The 22,561-nt window shown below is 40.4% G+C and overlaps 1 protein-coding gene across 1 annotated transcript in view; it reads left to right on the top strand.

The window, feature by feature from the left end:
* RPN1 (ribophorin I) overlaps positions 1-22,561 on the top strand; it is a 55,534-nt gene that overhangs the window by 4,434 nt on the left and 28,539 nt on the right. Inside the window, exons 2-3 of the mRNA XM_090285923.1 lie at positions 3,208-3,272; positions 18,815-19,121. Coding sequence (XP_090142049.1) covers positions 3,208-3,272; positions 18,815-19,121 — 372 coding nt within the window. The remainder of the gene's footprint in view (positions 1-3,207; positions 3,273-18,814; positions 19,122-22,561) is intronic.

Below are 22,561 nucleotides of genomic sequence, written 5' to 3'. Positions count from 1 at the left end.
ACATTTAGTCCATAACAACCACTGTATCATTAACATACCTGCCCCCAAAATGAGTAGTAATACATAATCTTATCTAATAAACAGCACAACCCAGTTTTCCTAAAAATGCCTTTTATGGTTTGTTTGATTTCTCATCTTACTAACAAGGACCCATCTTATATTTTTCCTCTCATGTGGATGCTGTATTTAAAATATTTTGTCTCTAAGCTTTCTTTCTCTTAAAAAAAAAATCCTTATCTGAGGATATATTTATTGATTTTAGAGAGAGAGGAAGGGAAACATCAATGTGAGAGGATCATTGATTGGTTGCCTCCCACATGCACCCCGACAGGGATCTAACTGCAACCTAGGTATGTTCCCTGACCTGGGATTGAACCCGCAATCTTTTGGTGCATGGGACGATGCTCCAACCAGCTGAGCCACTAGACTGTTCCCACTGTGATAGATTCTAAAGTAATGAAATTTGTTATTTTTATTAGCTTGCACAGCATAATGGAAGATGAGTGTATAATTACTTTTGGGCCATTTTTTTTAAAGTATATTTTATTATGTTGTTACAGTAGTTCCAGTGTTTTTCCCCCTTTGCTCCCCTCTGCCCGGTACTCCCTTCCTTCCAACAGTCCAACCCCGCTTAGTTCATGTCCATGGGTCGTGCATATAAGTTCTTTGAATTCATCCTTTTCTATATTATTCTTAACTTCCCCCTATTTTGTACCAACCAATTGCTTCTTAATCCCTGCACCATATCCCTATTTCTCCCCCTCCTGCCTCCCAGCTGATAACCCTCCAAATGATCCCCATACCTATGATTCTGTTCCTACTGTGGTTTGCTTAGTTGGATTTTGTTTTTATTTTTTAGATTCAGTTGTTGATAGTTGTGTGTTTGTTGTCATTTTAGTGTTCATAGTATTGATCTTCTTTTTCTTAAGTCCCTTCGACATTTCATCTAATAATGGCTTGGTGATGATGTACTCCTTTAGCTTTACCTTGTTTGGGAAGCACTTCATCTGCCCTTTGATTCCAGATGATAGCTTTGCTAAATAGAATAATCTTGGTTGTAGGTTGCCTTTCATCACATTGAATACTGCTTGCCAGTCCCTTCCTGCCTGCAAAGTGTCCTCTGAGAAATCAGCTGATAGTCCTATAGGCACCCCGCTGTAGGCAACTCTCCGCCTCTCTCTTGCTGCCCCCAGGGCTCTCTCTCTATCTTTCACCTTTGCCATCTCAGTCATAATGTGTCCTGGTGTGGTCCCCTCTGGGTTCAGCTCTCCCGGGACCCTCCATGCTTTCTGGACCTGTATGTCCATCTCCTTCGCAAAATTTGGGAAGTTTTTCTCATTTTTTTCAATTCTTGCTTCCTCATTCTGCACTGGTTGTTTTTTTCTTCCTTATGTTCCAAATCATTGATTTGAACCCTGGTTTTCTTCCCTTCACCATTGGTTTTCTGTGAATTTTCCTTCATTTCACTTAGCATAGCCTTCACTCCTTCCTTTATGTGTCTGCCATACTCACGCATATCCGTCTGTCAAGCCTGTGAGCATCTTTATCACCAGTGTTTTAAATTCTACATCTGTTAGGTTGTCTATCTCATCTGTTAAGTTGGCTATCTCTTCGTTGCTTAGTTCTCCCACTGAAACCTTGATCAGTTCCCCCTTTTGGGCCATACTTCTGTGTCTCCTCATTCTGACAGGCTCCTGTGTTTGTTTGCCTCTGCGTCCCAGTTAGAGTTGTCGCTCCTGTTACATTGTAAGGGGCGGAGCCTTACCGATTCGTCAGTACAGGGCTACTTGTTTCGCCATGTTGTGGTGCTGTATGTGGGGGAGGGATCCGAGAGGGGAACAATGTCCCCTGCCCAGCACCTGCCCCGCTTCCAGGCACCTCCCACCTCCGCACCAGACTGGCACCCTCCAGCTGCTGCCCTGGCCGTCATTCCCAGAGTGGGTGGGTCTGTGGATGCTCTAGGACTGTGGGGGCTCTTTAAACAAGCAGACTGTGCTGAGACCAGCAGCTTCCTCCTCCACTCCAAACCCCACTGGTCTGCTCAGTCAGAAGCAATGAGGCCCGATCTTCTCTGGTGCTTGGACCGTGAGCTGCGAGGTCCGGTGAGCTGGGAATGCTCCCCAGGTATCTCCCTTGACCCTCCAAAACGTGTGACTGCACTTTCCACCGGCCTGCTGTTGCCACCGCTGCTGCCACTGCTGCTGCCGCCACCACACCATGTCCCCTCTGCCCCGGCCGCGCCCCTCCCACCTGTCTGGATGAGTATCTCTTCTCCATATCTTTGTCTGCTGGACCTCCATGCAGCCTGACTTTCTGGAACTTCTGGTTGTTTCTAGTTTTGAAGTAATTGTATTCCTTCTTAGTTGTGGAGGGAGACACAGCGTGTCCATCTACGCCTCCATCCTTGCCGGAAGTCTCTCTTTTTAGGCTTTTTGAAATATTAAGAATAGCTTCCTCATTATTGCTTTTTGTACCCTATTGGGAATCAGTGCTTCAATGCTAAAAGGTTGTCTTAATGTAGTATTTTTTTCTTTTGATGAAGGTTGAGTTGGCAAAAAGATCTGTTGTGTGTGTTTAAGTTTTGTCCTTATAGTATGTTATACAGTCTCATAATTTGAGGTGCCTGCTCTTTCCCAGAAAGACCCTGCAGCCTGCTGGAGTTAACATCCTTTTGATGTTTATACATTCTGCTCCAGTGAAGGATAAGGATAAAGGAGTATGCCAAGCACTGGCCATTGATTCCTTCTCCTCAAGGACTTTTGCCACTGTTTAATTTCTTTTGTGCAAGTAAAAATGATTTTGGTCATACATGAGACTTCTACAATAATAAATTATTGTATTTATTGCCTATGTATATTTGGATGTAAATGAAGAAGGAAACATCCAGAAAGAAGCAGGCCTTTATATTTGGAAGTGTGAAGCGTATTTGGAAGTGTAATTATTTATAGTTGTGTATTTGATCATTCAGGAAAATGTTATATATTTACAGAGCTTATTATAAAGCTTTTCAGTGCTGAAGTAAGTCTTTGACAATGTTCTTGTATTTCAGATGAAAAAAATTGTTACTGACACTAGAATTTGATCTTTAAAAAGTTATGGTAATTTGAATACTTGAATGTGGATATTCTGAGGCTGTTGGTTAATTGTTGACTCAAAATTTAGAAGCCAAAACATAAGAAAAGAATAACCTTTTTTGACCTTTTATAGGTGAAGGGAGAAGATGAGGAAGAGAACAATCTGGAAGTACGAGAAACCAAAATTAAGGGTAAAAGGTAAGCTAATGAATAGTCAGAATATTTGTATCCGTATTTGTTTCTTATAGATTATCTTATTAGAGTTTGATGCATAAGGTAGAGTTGCTTAGGAAGAGGTTAGTCTATTACAAGCTGTTTCAATTAATATACGAGGGGAGACCCCCACAAAACTGGAATTTATAAAAAATTTTGTATTCTTTAAAAAATAATAATTTATTTGTTTATTAATTTTTAGAGAGAGGAGAAAGGAGAAAGAGAAGGAGAGAAACATCACTGTGTGGTTTCCTCTCACTCGCGCCCCAACTGGGGACCTGATGTGCAACCTAGTCATGTGCCCTGACTGGGAATTGAACCAGCGACACTTGGTTCGTAGGCTGATGCTCAATCCACTGCGCCACAGCAGGCAGGGCCTGTATTTATTCTTACATGTTTAAACTTCCGTCACCTTCAAAGTACTCTCCACTTGATGCAATTCACCTATCAAAACATTTTTTCCATGTCTCAAAAGTTTTTGAACTCCTTGATTTTGATGCCTTTTAGCGCTTTTGCTGTTTTTTGTTTCACCTCTTCCACATCAGCAAAATGTTTCACTTTGAGGACTTTTCATCAGGGGAAACAAAAATGTTGCTGGGGCAAGATTGGGTGAATAGGGAGAGTGGAGCATGGGGATCATGCCACTTTTATTCAAAAGCTGCTGAACACTCAGTGCGGTGTGGGCAGGTGTGCTCGGAAATCACCCATCATGAAATGGGCAAATGCATTGAGTCTTCAAAAAAAAAAAATTCACTGAAGTTGATGCAGCCTGTCACAACAACGCCATCTAGTACACTGATCCAGCTGGGTTCCTAGAATACTCACCTAGTTGGGGAAGCCTGTAGTACCAAGAGGCCCGCCTTCTAGAGGATAATTCTGGGTTTTTTTGGGTCTCCCCTTATAGTGTGTAGTAGCAAGCAACAGGCTGTAATATATTCTGGACCCATATATGATCTCTTTTCTGGTAACTTGCTGAAATTGGATTCCCTTAACAATGGCAGTTAGTTTTACAACAAGAAAATAGTTTCTTTCTTTTTTCTTTTTTTTAAAATTGATTTTAGAGAGAGAGGAAGGGGGAGAGAGAGAGAAAAAGAGAAACATCAATTTGTTGTTCCACTTATTTGTGCATTAATTGGTTGATTCTTATATGTGTCCTGATTGGGGATTGAACCACAGAACCCACAACCCTGGCATATCAGGACAATGCTCTAACCAACTGAGGTACCTGGCCAGGGCTGAGTATACCTACTTTTCATCCCAGGTCTCTCTAATCTTATGTGGGAATAGGGATCCCCAACCAATAGATGGGGAACAGTGAGAACTCCAAGCTGTTTGCCTCAGCAAATATTCTCTCGTCAATGGCTGGCTAGTATCCTGTTTCCAAAGGGCAGATAGCCACCATCCCCCTCCACTTTCAAGACTTCAGGGCATGGAAAGTGATGCTTCTGTGTAGGAAGCAGACTGAGCTCTGTGAACACTGGGTTGGATTGGCCTTGTTTTCTGCCCTAACCTCAAAACAGCCTGGGCCTGGTACTTATTAATTGCTTGTATTAAAGCCCTTTATTAAGGATATTTTCCAAATACACATGAGAACAGGGTGGGTTATATAAAGAACCCCTACTTACCCCTTCGCTCAGTTTCAGTTATCAGGGTTTTGCATGGTGTGTGTTAGTCATTGAAATATTTGTTTAGTGACTGTCGTGGGGAGAAGAGATGTTTGTAGCTCAGGGATTCTTTCTGGAGTGAACATCCTTCAATGCCCAGGACAGGCGCCCTTTCCCAACAAAGAATTACCCACCTCAAAATGTCAGTAGTGCTAATATTAAAAAACCCTGCTTTAGCTTATACTATAGTCTATCATAGGAACAGATTTTAAAAATGGTTCTTTATTCTCTCCCTCTTGGGAGCAAGCCTGTACTTTTCCCTTCCCCTTCTTCTCCCCGAGGAGGGTTACCTTTGCTTTTCCCTCTCCTAAGTTCCAAGGGCCCCTTTGCTTCTGTAACTTATTTCCTGAGCCTATGTAGCCAATTGGCTCACTTCAACTACCTTTGTAACTTTCTTAATAAACTTTTTAATAATTTGGAAAAAAAAAATTGGTTCTTGACCAGCAAATAATTGTGCCTTACAACTGTCATGTGATTTGGCAAATATTAAATTGGGTCTCCCTGCTTGGTGTTTTAAAAAACTTTTTTTCATTTACTTTGAATTATTTATGAAAATAATGAGACTCTGCCCTGACCAGTGTGGCTCAGTTGGGCATCATCTCAACAAAGTGAAATGCTGCTGGTTCGATTACCTGTCAAGGCACATGCCTGGGTTGCAGGTTTGGTCCCACTTTGGGGATGCGTACAAGAGGCAACTGATTGATATTTCTAATATCGATGTTTTCCTCCCTCCCTTTCTTCCTCCCTTCACCTCTCTCTAAAAATAAAGTCTTAAAAAAAAATGAGAATCTCATCTAACAGTAACTCTTGTTCTTAATGCTTGTGTCCATACATACATGACTTTACATACGGGTATAAATGGGATTATATTTAAATTTATTATTCTATATTAAGCTTAACAGCAACATTAAACAAGTCCCCAAACTGTAGCATGACAATTTATATATTTTTGTTCTGAACTATGTCCACTTGCAGATATATTTAACATAGTTGGCAGTTACTGTGTGATCCTACTCTTTAATCCTTTTTTATTCCACATATAATATTTCCTGTTTTCTATGTGGTCTTCATAGTTTTCTTTCGTTAACTTAATCCTTCCTGAGTTAACTTTGATTTCATGTACAGAAACATTCTCTGAAGAGCCAAATTATAACACATAGTGATTACCTTGATTTTTCTATTGTAGTCTCAAAATGAGTGAAATAGGCATCTTCACCAGCCCTACAGATGCCAGACCTGAATTAGCCTTAAATAAGTTGCTATTAAACCCCCTCCCGCTTGTTAATATTTCAGAGATTCCTCTCCCTCTGTGTCTGTTTGAGGACCCTCTGTGTTTATGGGCTCTGTCTCACAGCCTACAGCACATCTCTTGGAGAGGGAGGATGGCATAGGTGTTATGTGGTGGTTTTAATGCAGCCCCATTCCAAGGGTTCAAATATGTATTATCTTTGTTACCTTATGGCTGTGTGTCCTTGGAAAACTGAAGAATACTGTCCTCTTCAGTAAGGTAATAATGTCTACCTAATATGATCGTGGTTATACCGGCAGCCGTCCGTCTCGAGAGACGATGGTGTAGCTTCTTAAGAGTCTATCTGCACCACCGAGAATGGTTGTGCAGTCCGACTCGGGAGTGACACGGTATCTGTCTCCTCCCGTGTTGAATCGACATCTTGCAATGACGCTGGAGTGTCCTCTCCAGTGAAGCTGAAGCTACAGAGCCTGGGCGGGGTGATATGGAGGGTCTGCTGTTGCCCATGCAGCAGACCCCCCCCCTCTTCGCAGCTGAAGGATCCAAGGGAAAGACGGAGTCAATACAGCTTGGCTTCAGGTGCGCCGCAGGAGTTGCCAGTGTTGACTACAACGTCAAACCGCCTTAGGGACTCCGGCTCCGGATTTTCTGTCGGGGTTTACTCCCTTAGCCTTTCCCCTGAAGAGGTATGCCGCAAGGCAGCGGAGGTTTTTTGGAATCAGAGTTTTCCTTCTCTGATGTGCCCTGACTGGAAGATCGAACCAGCGACACTTAGCTCGCAGGCCGACGCTCAATCCACTGAGCCAAACCAGCCATATTCTGATCGTGGTTAAGATCAGCTAAATTAATACATAAAATATACTTGGATCAGAATCTGGTATGTAGTAAATGCTCAGTAAATTTTGACTTAGTAAGAGAACTAACCAATGAAAAGGAGCATTCCAGGCAGAGACATCTATAAAGGTACAGAGATATGACATGGTGGGTTTCGTTAACTGGGCCTTCAGAGTAGCTGGAGCTCAGGAAGATGTAAAGAGGGCTGAGGTCAGTTTAAGGAGTGCTTTGTATACTGTCTTTAGGCAAGTGGACTTACCCTTTAGTCAGTTGGGAACATTAAAAAACTTCTTAAACAGCATACTGTTTTATTTATTCCTAATTCTGAGTGCATGTACTACACAGATTTGCCTTTATTACTCCTTCCTGCTACAGAAACTGACACCGAGTTGTCAGTAAATCTGTTTCAGTACATGAGTAATTGTTTTATTTTAATCCAACAAAACGAGGTCCTTCACAGAATGTTCTTATATTAGGTCCAGCAGGAGGAGAACTGTTAGGAATAAAGTCTGCTTTTTAGGCACCAGTATAGTCAGCTCTGTTGTATGTCTAGCCTTTATCAATCTTCTAGCAACCTTCACATTTCAATAAAATTTGATGTTTATAATGAAGACCCTGGGGCATTGAATGGTTCTGAAGTATCTTCTGAACCATCAAAGCAAGATTCAATTATGTGGGGAATATTTAACATGAAAATTAAGGTGGGAGTGACACCATCAGATTATGTTGACAGGTTGGAGGGAGATTAGGAGATAAGAGATAATGGTTTGAATTGAGGAGGAGCAATGGAACGCCAGGAAGGGATGGATTTTAGAGACATTCTAAGGCAGGATAAATCCAATATTGGGGGTAGGATAATATGAGGCATTAGAAAATGCCTGAGGTTAGAGTTGGTTAGATAGTAGCAGTATTATTAGATAGGAAATTAAGATCGCGAATGATGTTAGATATTGGATATGTTGAATTGCCTGTGGGGTGGTCAGTGGAGTTGTCTAGTTTGAAAATCTGAGTTTATAGCTCAGGACAGATGATGGGATGAGAAGCAGATTTGGAACTGGAAACCAAGAACCGGTTAAGACTGTTCCTGAAGAAGGTATAGTGCTTATTATATTCTGAGTAGGTACTTCAAAGGAGTGTTATGAAGTATAAAGTGATAAAGACTTTTAAGAACTCTAAATCCCATGAAAACATGTTAACATGATTTCTTCAGTTTTCCACTAATGGTTTCTGGGTCTAAGAAGAATTGGACTCCTGGCATAATAAACTCAGATTCATTTTTGAGTTAGTGCTTTATGAATTTTAGTAGTTTTTAGGACATGTTTTTTTCTTTAAAATGGTAGTAGCTTTATTTCTTTCTAGTTATGAGAGTGATATAAGCTCATTATAAAACAGATTGTAAAAATGCAACAAAATGAAGCTCATCCTCCTACCCTGAGATAGTTATCATTAAATATTGTGTGGAACATTTATTGGAATACTTTTTTTACATACATTTGTATATGTATATATTTAAAAGGAACTATACTGCATCTTTTGTAAAATGATTTGTTATTTATGTTGTACAGTTATATTTAATATAGATATATCTAAGCATTCTTTTTTTTTTTAATGTTTTTTATTGATTATATTGTTACAACAGTTGCAATTTTCTCCCCCTTGTTCCCCTCCCCCCAGCACCCCCCTCCCCCAGCAATCCCCCCCAAGTCCATACCCCTGGTTCGTAAAAATTAACTATCCCCCCCCTCTCAAATATTAGGACCCTTTGTAATCTTGTAAAGGACAATGGGCGAAGGTCTCAAGCTCCTCTAGCTGCTTCAAGCTGGACATGGTCGTCGTCCTACCTACCCTTGGGTCCAGAAAACCCTAATAAGAGTGGGGGTGTGGAGGGGAGGGTGGCCTTCCCACATGGGGAAGGATCGTGCAGACTCCAGGTCAGTTGGCTGCCTCCGGTCAACGGCGTGCTTGGTTCAACAGGCTGGTGTCCTTGTTGTGTTCTGAGGGCAACAGATTTGGCGAAAAGGGTTAAAAGACATCATTCAATCCATAACTACTAGATGACAAAAGGCAGGGATTAATTTTTCAATGTTCCATATTAGGGAAAAAAAAAAGTTTCTTTGTAAGAAGGTGTGGTAGGCACATCTCGCCTGTCCAAAACCCTTTTGCCCATTATACTTAGTTTGGGCTGAGGTAAATAGTTTAGGTTTTTCCCCCTCTCAGACCTCTGGGCCTTTTCTGTCCAAGCCATTAGGATAGAAAAGAGAAACCCGTTTTAAAGTGAAGCCCACAGACCACCCCATTCTTCCCCAACCCAGCCATTTAGTTCAGCCAAACCGTTGAGTCTCAGGAGGCAGCGCTGCAGAGAGGATTAAGTGAGGCTTATGCGTACAGATAATCACTCAGGTAATGCGATCATTGGCTTATGTCCTTTGAAAACAAAAAACACGTGTTAATTTATGTAACATAACCCGCAAACAAGTCTCTAAATCTGGAGAAGAAAGTTTTAAGACGGTTAGTTGCCCTGTTTTATACTCTACTACTGATCATTGTGATTTTCCTTGAATAATAATTTTTCTCCCTAAGGTTACCCTCCTTGTCTTTAAAGGGACTACATTAAGTCCATTTTTAATTTATCCTGTTCGTTTGCATAAACATAACAAGAGCAGCAAATGATCACTTATGATCTTTAGTTCTGCTTTGCTGGAACTTACCCAAGGAATATTTGGGGTGACCTTCAGTCTGTTCTTCAGGGCACAGAAGCTGTGCCACATATCTGGCATTCATCCTTGCCTGTACACACCTGTTTTTTCCAAGTCTTTCTGGTCTTTCCTTGTGCCTTAAGGTCCCTTCTAGCCATCTTTCAGGAAAACAACCTTCGTTCCTTCCCTGGAAAGATTGCTGTGGACCGCACAACCAACCATGGTACCAGGCCTTTTATCTCACGGGCTTTTATTACCTTTGAAAGTCATTCCCAGTTCCTCAGGGCTTTCTGGTAACAATCTGAGCCCAAGTATGTTTCCTTTAGGCTTGACATTCCAGTCTAAGACTTGGTCAAAAAAAAAAGAACCTCTGTTGACAACTGGTCTTATTAGTTCTATGCAAAGGAACTTATGTCATTATTTACTTGTTTAGAATGCCAAACTCTGGAGGGATCAAATAGGGAGAAAAATATACAACGTGAAGGAAAATCTCTGTCCTAATATTCACTGAACTGGCATTTCCATTCTTCATATTTTCATTTTTCCCCCACTAAAAAATTTTGGTTTGTTTTTCCATTACAGTTGTCTCACTTTTTTAGCCCTCTTGTTTCCCTGCACCCTGTCCCTCCCCTCCCCCACATTTAGTCCCCACTCAGTTGCACCTGTCTGTGGGTCATTCATATATATATATTTTTTTTAACTTGACCCATCCCCTTACACCTTTCTTTTCCTCCCCCCCGCCCCCCTTGTTACTGTTAGTCTACTTTTTGTTTACATACCTCTGGTTCAATTTTGCTCATTTGTTTGTGTTGTTCATTAGTTTCCTGTAATAGGTGACAGCGTAAGGTATTTTTCTTTTGTTGCCTGGCTTATTTCACTAAGCATAATTTTCTCTAGTTCCATCCATGTTGTTGCAAATGGTAGAAGTTCCTTCTTTCTTTCTGTTACATAGAATTCCATTGTGTAAATGTACCACAGTTTTTTGATCCACTCATCTACAGATGGGCACTTAGGTTGTTTCCAGCACTTGGCTATTGTAAATAGTGCTGCTATGAACATTGGAGTGCATAGGTTCTTTTGAATTGGTGTTTCGGGATTTTTTGGATATAATCCTAGCAATGGAATTGCTGGTTCAAATGGCAGTTCCATTTTTAGTTTTTTAAGGAAATTCCAAACTGTTTTCCACAGTGGCTGCACCAATCTGCATTCCCACCAGCAATGCACCAGGGTTCCCGTTTCTCCGCATCCTCTCCAGCACAAGTTGTTTGTTGATTTGTTGATGATTGCCATTTTGATTGGTGTGAGGTGGTATCTCATTGTGGTTTTAATTTGCATCTCTCTGATGGCTAGTGATGTTGAGCATACTTTCATATGTCTATGGGCCCTCTGTATGTCTTCTTTGGAGAAGTGTTTGTTCAGGTCCTTTGCCCATTTTTTAATTGGGTTGTCTGTGTTCTTGGTGTTGAGTCGTATGAGTTCTTTATATTTTGGAGATCAATCCCTTGTCTGAGATGTCATTGGCGAATATATTTTCCCATATGGTTGGTTTCCTTTGCATCTTGCTGATGTTTTCTTTAGCTGAGCAGAAACTTTTTAGTTTGATGTAGTCCCATTTGTTTATTCTTTCCTTTATTTCCCTTGCCTTAGGAGATATATCAGTGAAAATGTTGCTACGTGGGATATCTGAAATTTTCCTGCCTATTTTTTCCTCTAGGACTTTTATGGTGTCACGGCTTACATTTAAGTCTTTGATCCATTTTGAGTTTATTCTGGTGTATGGTGTGAGCTGGTGGTCTAGTTTCATTTTTTTGCATGTCCCTGTCCAGTTCTCCCAACACCATTTGTTGAAGAGGCTCTTTTCATTCCATTTGATGTTCTTTCTCCCTTTGTCAAATATTAGTTGTCCATATGAACCTGGGCTTATTTCTGGGCTCTCTATTCTGTTCCATTGATCTATATGTCTGTTTTTATGCCAGTACCAGACTGTTTTGATTACCATGGCCTTGTAGTATAGTCTGATACCGGGTATTGTGATTCCTCCTACTGTGTTCTGCCTCAAAATTGTTGTGGCTATTCGGGCTCTTTTTTGGTTCCATATAAATTTTTGAAGTATTTGTTCTAGGTCTGTGAGATATGTTGCTGGTATTTTAATAGGGATTGCATTGAATCTATAAATTGCTTTGGGTAGTATGGACATTTTAATGATGTTGATTCTTCCCGTCCATGAGCATGGTATACGCTTCCATTTATTTGTATCTTCTTTAATTTCTTTCTTCAGTGTTATGTAGTTTTCTGTGTACAGGTCTTTTACCTCTTTGGTTAAGTTTATTCCTAGGTATTTTATTTTTCTTGTTGCTATGGTAAATGGGATTTTTCTTTCAGTTTCTATCTCTGAGTTTTTATTGTTGGTGTATAAAAATGCCTTCGATTTCTTAATATTGACTTTGTATCCTGCTATTTTGCCGAATTCACTTATTAGATTGAGTAGTTTTTTTGTGGAGTCTAAAGGATTTTCTATGTTCACTATCATGTCATCTGCAAATAATGACAGTTTTACTTCCTCTTTTCCAATTTGGATGCCTTTTATTTCTCTTTCTTGTCTGATTGCTGTGGCTAGAACTTCCAAGACTATGTTGAATAGGAGTGGAGAGAGCGGACATCCTTGTCTTGTTCCTGATTTCAGGGGGATTGCTCTCAGTTTTTGCCCATTGAGTATGATGTTGGCTTCAGGTTTCTCATATATGGCCTTTATTATGTTGAGGTATGCTCCCTCTATTCCCATTTTGCTGAGAGTTTTTATCATAAATGGGTGTTGTACTTTATCAAATGCTTTTTCCGCATCTATTGATATGATCATGTGGTTTTTGTCTTTCATTTTGTTTATGTGGTGTATCACGTTTATTGATTTGCGAATATTAAACCATCCTTGCATCCCTGGGATGAATCCTACTTGATCGTGGTGTATGATCTTTCTAATGTGTTGCTGGATCTGGTTTGCCAATATTTTGTTGAGGATTTTAGCATCTATGTTCATCAGCGATATTGGTCTGTAGTTTTCTTCCTTTGTTGTGTCTTGACCTGGTTTTGGAATTAGGGTTATACTGGCTTCATAGAACGAGTTTGGGAGTCTTCCCTCTTCTTGTATCTTTTGGAATAGTCTGAGGAGGATAGGAGTTAGTTCTTTCCTAAATATTTTGTAGAATTCACTTGTGAAGCCATCTGGTCCTGGGCTTTTGTGTGCTGGGAGTTTTTTGATTACTGCTTCAATTTCGCTAGCTGTTATTGGTCTATTCAGACTTTCTGCTGCTTCTTGATTCAGTTTGGGCAGACTATAGTTTTCCAGGAATCTGTCCATTTCCTCTAGGTTGTCAAATTTCTTGCCATACAGTTGTTCGTAATAATTTCTTATAATTCTTTGTATTTCTGTGGTATCCGTTGTGATTTCTCCTCTTTCATTTCTGATTTTATTTATTTGGGTTCTCTTTTTTTCTTGATGAGCCTGGCTAAAGGCTTGTCAATTTTGTTTATCTTTTCAAAGAACCAGCTCCTACTCTTGTTGATCTTTTGAATTGTTACTTTAGACTCTATGTCATTTAATTCTGCTCTGATCTTGATGATTTCCTTCCTTCTACTTGATCTGGGTTTTGCTTGTTGTTCTTCCTCTAGTTCTTGTAGCTGTAGGGTTAAGTTTTTTATTAGAGATTCTTCTAGCTTTTTTAGGTAGGCTTGTATTGCTATGAACTTTCCTCTTAAGACTGCTTTCGCTGTATCCCATAGGTTTTGGGTTGTTGTGTGTTCATTATCATTGGTTTCCAGGAACTTTTTGATTTCTTCCTTGATGTCATTGTTAACCCATTCATTATTTTATAGCATGTTATTCATTCTCCATGAGTTTGAATGTTTTTGAGTTTTTTCCTTGAGGTTGATTTCCAATTTTGAGCCATTGTGATCTGAGAAGATGCTTGATATAATTTCAATTTTCTTGAATTTATTGAGGCTTGTTTTGTGTCCTACCATGTGGTCTATCTTTGAAAATGTTCCATGTGCACTTGAGAAATATGTATATTTTGCTTCTTTGGGGTGTAAACTTCTATATATATCGACTAAGTCCATTTCATCTAAAGTGTTGTTCAGTGCCTCAATATCTTTGGTGTTTCTTTGCTTTGAAGATCTGTCCATTGTTGACAATGGGGTGTTAAAGTCCCCTACGATGAGTGTGTTGCTGCCTATATCTTTCTTGGAGTCTTTCAAAATCTTCCTTACATATTTGGGTGCTCCTAAGTTTGGTGCATATATATTTATAAGGGTTATATCTTCTTGATGGATTTTTCCCTTAAGTATTATGAAATGCCCTTCTTTGTCTCTTTTTATGGACTTTGCTGTGAAATCTGTTTTGTCTGATATAAGTATTGCTACCCCGGCTGTTTTTTCATGTCCATTTGCTTGGAATACATTTTTCCATCCCTTTACTTTCAGTCTGTGTAGATCTTTTGTTCTAAGGTGGGTCTCTTGTAGACAGCATATATGTGGGTCATTCTTTCTAATCCATTCAGCTACCCTATGTCTTTTAATTGGAGTGTTTAATCCATTTACGTTTAAGGTTATTACTGATAAGTACTTATTCATTGTCATTTTCCCCCTTTGTACTCGTGTTCTTCTCTGTTTCTCTCTGTTTCTTTATCTTTTTAGAGCAGACCCTTTAGCATCTCTTGCATTGCTGGTTTGGTGGAGATGTATTCTTTTAGTCTTCCTTTGTCTGAGAAACTCCTTATTTCGCCTTCCATTTTGAATGAGAGCCTTGCTGGGTAGAGTATTCTTGGTTGTAGGCCTTTGTTTTTCATTGCTTGGAATATTTTTTGCCATTCCCTTCTTGCTTGTAGTGTTTCTGCTGAGAAATCTGAGGATAGCCTTATTGGAGCTCCCTTGTATGTTATTAGTTGTTTCTCTCTTGCTGCTTTTAGGATTCTCTCTTTGTCTTTGGATGTTGCCATTTTAATTATGATGTGTCTTGAGGTGGGCCTGTTGGGGTTCATCTTCATTGGGACCCTCTGTGCCTCCTGGATTTGCGTGACTCTCTCCTCATGTGAGGGAAGTTTTCTGTCATTAGTTTTTCAAAGAGGTTTTCTATCCCTTGCTCTTCTTCTTCTCCTTCTGGAATTCCAATGATACGGATATTGTTACGTTTCATGTTGTCCTGCAGCTGTCTTAGAACCTCTTCAGTCTTGTTCAGTCTTTTTTCATTTTGTTGCATTGTCTGGGAGTTTTTGTGTACGTTGTCCTCCAGCTCGCTGATCCGATCTTCTGCTTCCTCTAGCCTGCTTTTAATTCCTTCTACTGTGTTCTTCAATTCAGAGATCGTATTCTTCATTTCCTCCTGGCTCTTATTGATAGCTTCCATGTCCTTTTTGATGCTGGTGTAATTCTCAGTAAGTTCCTTATAGTTCTTCTGGAGTTCACTGTAGTTTTTCTGGAGTTCTTTGTAGTTTCCGCTGAGCTCATTTAACTTCTCCATAATCCATGTTTTAAATTCTGTATCTGATATGTTGCTCCCCTCTATTTCATTTAGCACTCTTTCTGGGGATTCTACCTTTCCTTTTGATGGGGGTTTGTTTCTCTGTCTCCCCATTTCTGTGATTCCTTTTGTTTGTTGGTGCTTCTTAGAATGATCAGTTCTTCCTGGATCTGCCTCTGGTAGTGTCAGATCATGTACCAGACTGGCCCTAGGCAGCCTGTTGGAGACTTCCAGGGATCTACTGCCTTTGTCTCTCTTCTTTAGTTGTTACTATACTCAATCTGTGATCAGCCGTCAGGCTTAAGGACCGTGGGTGTGGCAACTTAATTCCTGTAGGCAGGGCTTTTATTTCCCCTTAGTATGACACCACTTGGAGGGGGATGGTCTGTCTGCTGTACTGGGGCTGAGTCAGCACTGGCTGGTCCTGGGAGGGGGTTGGTGTAGCTTCCACTTACTCCTCCGCCCTCCTGGATCTCCGTCTGTGTTGTCCTTGATGATATTTCTTTAATCTGTCTGGTTGTATTTCAGCTACTTTTTGGTGGATCTTTTTCTCTGGTTAGTTGATTGAGAGTCACTCTGCCCACCTTGTCTTGAGATCTTTTGTGAAGGTGCTGCTAAAACATAATTACACAACCCAGGCAAGAAACCCACACCCTCCAATGTCTCCCCCAAATACAATCCCACTATAGGCTGCAAATGAGCCCGTGTTAATATACTTGTGGAGATACTGGGACTCTTATTTCGTAGGAGAAACAGAAAGGAGTTGTTTTAAATGAAGGAAGGGTAATTTTTGAGCTGGAAGTTGATAGAGTATTAATATTAGCAATTGGGATCAAGGTTATGTAAGAGAGCAATTAACACTTACACTGTCTGTTTGAAAAGGAGGGGAGGGTTACAGTGTGGAGAGAGAAAGTGGAAGTGTATAGTATTAGGATTATATAATCGGTATATACTATATGATTAGCGTGGGAGGTAGGGTAGACACAACAGACATCCAGGTAGACAGACAGCCAGAAATTGAAAGAGAGGGCTGGGGAGGTTAGAAGGTAGGAAATAGATTGAGAGAGAATTTTTTAAGGATAAAAATACAGAGTAGAAAATAGCAAGACAGGAAGGGAGAGAGGAAAGAGAGAGAGAAAGTAGAGAAGAGAAGGGTAGGAGAGAGAACAAAAGAAGAATGGGAGGTAGAAGAGAGGGGACTGGATTAAAATTCTTTTTTAAATTATATGTTATAAAAAAGATTAGGAGATTAAAACATATAAAGTTGCAAGATAGAAAAGGTGAATATAGAGAGAGAGGAATAGGAGATAGGAAAGCAAGAGGATTTTGGAGGAAAAGAGCTCAGAGGAGGAAAGGAAATCAGGAGGAAGAGGAGATATTAGGGAGGGGAGGATTGAAATTGAAGAGTTGGCAAAAGATAGGATGAAGGAGAGAAATACAAGAGGTAGGGAAAGAAGTGGGGGGTGGGGTAGAAAAAGAGAAGGGGTAAGAATAGGAGAGTAAAGGGAGAGGGGGATAGATTAGAATTATAATTTGAATATTAAGAGATTAGAATATAAAGTGTAATAGGGAGAGAGAGAGATTATGTATAGGGAGAGAAGGAAAATAAGGACAAGAGATGAAAGAAAAATGAATGTAGACTGAAGGGGGACAAAATAAAGAAAGAAATTTAATAAAGTTGAAGGTGAGTAGCGCAGAGAAAGGAGAGGGTGAGAAAGGAAGAGAACTTAAAATTATAAAATTAACTGAGAATAGGATGCAGGGGAGAATGCTAAGGGGAGAGAAGGGGGGGAAGGGGAGGGGAGAAAAGGAGCGAGAATAAGAAGGGACTGACGGTAGGGGTAGTTAGAGAGAGAGTGAGAGATAAAAGAATGAGGATTTTAACTCAATTCAACTTTTATGCACAGTCTCTGGGTGTTTTTGGTTTGTTTGTTTTTTGGTTTTTCCTTGCTTCCTTCCTGAGTCTGCTCCTATTCAAAATTCCATGAGTTTCAAATCTTTTCTGGTTGGTTGGCTGGCTGTGGAAGGGTTCTGCTTGATTCTGGGGTTGCTAGTCTTTTTTTCGTGGGCCTACCACCGCTCTGCTGTGAGCTGCCTTTAGTTGTCCCCTCCTGAGGCAGCCTCAGCCCTCCTCAGGCTTGTCCAGCTACTCCTTCCCTCTGTTGGTCCAGCCTGTGCCTGCCAGCAATCCCCGCCCTGCCTCCAGTCCTGTCTCTATTCCCAGGCTACAGCTTCTGCTCTCTTCCCTGTCTATATGCCTGCGCACCCTAACTCTCTCCCTGTCTCAAGATCGTCCTTTTGTTCTGCAGGACTCTGGCACAGTCGGTCAAAGTGCCGGGCCCAGTGGCCCTTTCCTGCCCAGGGCCTCTCCCCTAGTCTGGAGCTTTGCAGTGGCTTTCCTGCCTGTGCTCTTCTCCTTGCCCCAAAACTTTCTCTATTCCGAGCTACCGCTTCCGCTGGCTTCCCTGTCTATCGGCCTGCGTGCTCTATCTTTCTTCCCGCCACAGCACCGTCCCTTTGTTCTGTGGGACTCTAGTGTGGTCGGTCAGCGCAGCACTCTCCTTCACCGGAGCTCTCTGCCGGTCCGGAGCTTCACAGCAGCCCCTCCCCGCGGGCCCTTCTCCCTGCCCTAAAACCGTCTCCCCTCCAGAACCTCCGCCTCCGCCCTCTTCCCTACTACACACCCTGCGCGTCCTATTTCTCTCTTAGCCCCAAACCTGCCTTTTGTTCTGTGGGATTCTAGCGCGACTAAAGAGCAAACACTGATTTCAAGAACACAGTTCTCCCCCGGTCCGGAGTTCCGAAACAGCTTTTCTGTGCGGCCCGTCTCCTAGCCCCAAAACTGCTCCTTTGTTCTGTAGGGCCCTAGCGCAAGTGCTGGGCGCGCCCGGGATGCCGAGCTTTCCGTCGGAGGTTGCAGCTGAGGATGTTTCTCTCTAGACTCAGGTCACACAGTTTCTCCCAGTCCTGGTTGTTCACTGTTCTCTCACTCCTCTGGCTTTTTCGGCCAAATCCTCTCCCTAACTCCCTACAAGAATTCACTCCCGGCTAGTGAGCTCTCCGGCTTGATACTGCAAACGCACGGAGTCTCAGAATGACTCAGCCTGCAGTTTGTGATAAACCCCTCCACCCCCCTCCACGCTGCTCCCACGATCTCTTCCCCGTTCAGGTTATCAGATATTCCCACTCACTCAGTCATTCCTCCCCGAGTTTGTTCCTCCTGGATTGTCTCCTTAACAGGAGCGAGCTGAGAACACTGTTCCTACTCCGCGGCCATCTTGGTCCCCTCATCGCATTCTTTTTTTGTAATTGCCAATATTCCATTGTGTGGCTCTCTACTGGAATTTTTTTCTCTTGCCCTATTGTTGTACATTTAGATTGTTTTATTCTTTTACTATTATAGACAACCTTGAGCTGAATATGCAGATATTTGTCTTAAGAAGGTTTTAATTATAGGTAAAGGTAATCTCTTAAAGGTAACTGCTTTCGTTTTGGGTACAAAGTTTTGCTGTGATTTTGAATTCCTAGCTGTGTTTAATTTCCTTAATTCTTTTGCCTCATTCTTTCTGCAGTGGGAGATTCTTCACCGTCAAACTTCCAGTTGCTCTTGATCCTGGGACCAAGATTTCAGTCATTTTGGAAACAGTTTATACCCATGTGCTTCAGCCATATCCAACCCAGATCACTCAATCAGAGAAACAATTTGTGGTGTTTGAGGGCAACCATTATTTCTACTCTCCCTATCCAACAAAGACACAAACCACGCGTGTGAAGCTTGCCTCTCGAAATGTGGAAAGCTACACCAGGTTGGGGAACCCCACAAGATCTGAGGACCTCCTGGATTATGGACCTTTCAGAGATGTTCCTGTCTATAGTCAGGTAGGCTCATGTGGAGTCTAGTCGATCCCTCTCTACTTCAGAGGTCTTCTAGAGTGACTACTAGTTGATAGGGTTGGGTGGTGTGGGTGGGTGAAAATCCAAGGTCATCCCTCAGTTTTTAACCTGCTGTGGAGTGACTCTATGGGATCGCTGTTCTCATTTGGGGAATACATATAGATTATGAGTTTAGGAAGACTTTTTAAAGGAGGTAATATTTGGAGAGTTGGAGTGGGAGTTTGGGGAGAAGGAAACAAGGCATTTTGGGCAGAGGCAGGAAGAGGGCCAAATGTGTAGGGATAAGAAAACAGATGGGAACACACGTGGTGAGTTGTCTTGTGTGGCTGGGATAGTTGCTGTGGATAGTGAAGCTGGCTGCATTGCCGAGCCTAGGGGTTGGGCCTTAAAGGTAGAGAGAACAATTAAGGCTTAAAAAAGATTTTGTAATGCAAATTTTCAAACGTGAAAGTATAGAGAATAGGGTGACAAACTCCCATATACCCATCACTTAGATTCAGTGGTTATTAAGATACTAGCACACTTGCTTGAGCCATCCCTTTTTGCTTTGCTATAATAAATTAAAGCAACTCTTAGGAATTGTATCATTTCATCTCTTTAAAATGATATGGATATTTGAGACATTTATGATTTCTTTACATCTCTTTGTGTACAGGACATATGTCACTAAGGATGTACAGTCAAAATAGTTTGTTCTGATGTCCCTTGAATTGTTTCTCTGTTTTTCCTCTCAGGTGTCAGTTTGACATATAATTATGGCTATATGTTGTTTTTAACTTAAGAATTTTTTTATAGGTTTAAGATTTTAATATAAAGAAATGAACACTCCATAGTCAAAATTATGTAACAAGGTATATTCAGAGAATTCTTATTTCTACAACTCCCTTCCAGCTGTTCTCCTTGGTGACCATTTATATTAGTTTTGGTTTATCTTTATAATGATTCTTTGTATAAGTACATGCAGAAGTATAGTAAACGTTTTCATATTCCCCATTTCTCAAAAAGTAGTACTCTGTATGTACTGTGGCACCATGAGTTTAGTGGGGAGTGAGAGAGAGAGGCGGGCTTGCTTTCTTCTGGTATGGTTACCATTTGGTGTAGAGCCCTGGAGCCATGTCCTCTGGAGAGCTGATGGGCTGTTCTCTGAGTTATTTCTCTAATTGCATATTTATTTCTTTTCCTTACTTAAAACTGAGTTCGTATTGAGATAGAGATTTGGTTATCTCCTACATGTGCTTTTATAGTTTGAATGTTTGGGATTTTGTACTTTCCTCGTTTATTTTAAATTACTGAAATGCTTGTGACAGATGATTTGCCAAATACTGAGAAAAACTTGACATCAGTTCACATCCACTTTTGACATTTTAGTACTTGAGTCATTTCTTTTTATTTTTTTTCTGCAAGAAGTGATTTATTTTTATATTTATTGAATTTTTTGGGGTGACATTGGTTAATAAAATTATATAGGTTTCAGGTGTACAAGTCTAGAATACATCATCTGTACATTGAATTGTGTGTTCACTCCAGGTCAAATCTTCTATCACCATTACACTCTTCTGTTTACTCCTACTTCCCTTTCCTGCTGGTAATCACCATACTGTTGTTTCTGTCTATGAGTTTGTGTTTTGTCTTTAAAATAAAAGTTCTTGAGTTATTTCTTTTTAAGCATAGGGACTCTATAGTGTAGAGATTATATTATGCATAAACTAATGCTTTTTGCCACTTAGAATGTTCTCTAAACATTTTATATTATTGATGTCAACTATTTTTAATAGTCATTTAAGATCTCATGATTTGATGCCCTATAGTTTATTTGCCAAGTTTCCTATAGTTGGAAAGTTAGCTTTTTTCTATTCAACAGTGTAATGTTCATCTTTTTGTATATAACTTTTTATATATTCTCAATAGAATTTCTGAAGTAAAGGTTTTTAAATCAAAGCATGTAAACATTTAAAAAAAATCTTTTGCTGTGTATTGCCAAATGGTTTTTAAAAAGACTCAGCCAATTTATTAATGGTACCAGCAGTATGAAACTGCTAGTTTCTCTGCACTCTTGCCAGTATTGGCATTAAATGCTATCAAAGAAGATGAACCTGAAAAATCTAGTCATAGAGTGAGTGAATAAAGTAGCAAGAGCTAAAAGAATTATCAGAATATACATTTTCTTGTTTTTTTCATAGACTTTGGAAATAAGGTTGCTTTTCTGGATCTTGTCCTTTTAGATTCCATTTCTGTAGGGTTCTAGGTGTGCATTCATAAAAGGACACTTGATCAGAAAGAATTTTTTAATACTAACTTCAGTAGTAAAATTGACTAAGAAGTGGGAGAATTGCCAAAAGTATCCTTTTAAATTCTCATGAACCTCATTTGGAGGCAGTAATTCCTATGTAGAAGTGTGGAGGCAGAACTTTTGAAGACCTACTATTGCCACTTAGACTTACGACCTTGAACATGTCAGTGAAAACTGTTAGGCCTCAGGTTTTTTTATTTGTAAAATGAGAATAAGTAGCACTTATTTCATTATGTTATTTGGAGGATTAAATGAGATAATGCACTTACTTAGAGCTCATAAAAGAGTGCCTGACACATACAATTTAGCTGCATAAATATTAGCTAAAAAAGTCTTCTCTTTTTTTGAACTTTTCCAAATTAAGTCTTCTCCAAGTTAGAAAAATCCAGTAATGCTATGGATCAACCTTGGTTTTGAGTTTATTTGCTGGCTCATTGGTTAGAGATTATGATTTCATTAGAGTTTTAAAATTAGACCTTATATGTAGTTCCCTGTCAGAATTTTTCTTAGGATTTAAGATTTTATTTATTTTAAAAGTGTAAAAATTATTTTATTATTTAAAAAAGTAATTTAAAAAGTTTATTGTAGAAATTTGGAAGATACAAAGTATAAGGAGAGAAATGACAGGGACATCTGGACAAGATGGTACAGTATGTAAATGCTGTGCTCGCCTCTTTCCACAACCAAATCAAAATTAAAACTAAATTACAGAACTACCACCCTTTAGAGCCACATGAAGACTAGCTGAAGAGAACTCCTATAACTAAGAATGTAAAGAAAAAGCCATGTCAAGAGTGGTAGGAGAGGGACTGACAAGCGAAATGGGCCTGACCCTCATTCATGTGTGGTGATTTAAGATTTGGGAGGGATATTTGATCTGTGGTGGTCTCTCCTGAGGAGCAAGGGCTCCCAGCCCTATACTGGGCTTCTCAGGCTGGACCACCAGCATGGGAATGAGGAGTCCCCACAACATCTGTCTGTGAAAATCATTGGTGATTCTGTCCATGTGAAACAGAGGGCTGCTGGAGTCCTAGGCATTCCTCTTAAAGGACCCATGCATGACTTACTGGCTGATGGACTCACTTGACTCTGAGCTCCAGTGCAGGGGCAAAGTGCCAGGGACATGAGGAGGAAC

The sequence above is a fragment of the Furipterus horrens genome, unplaced genomic scaffold, assembly GCF_987537825.1.
Source record: "Furipterus horrens unplaced genomic scaffold, mFurHor1.1.pri manual_scaffold_8, whole genome shotgun sequence".
NCBI classification, from domain to species: Eukaryota; Metazoa; Chordata; class Mammalia; order Chiroptera; family Furipteridae; genus Furipterus; species Furipterus horrens.
This window is presented reverse-complemented; position numbering and strand designations above follow the sequence as displayed.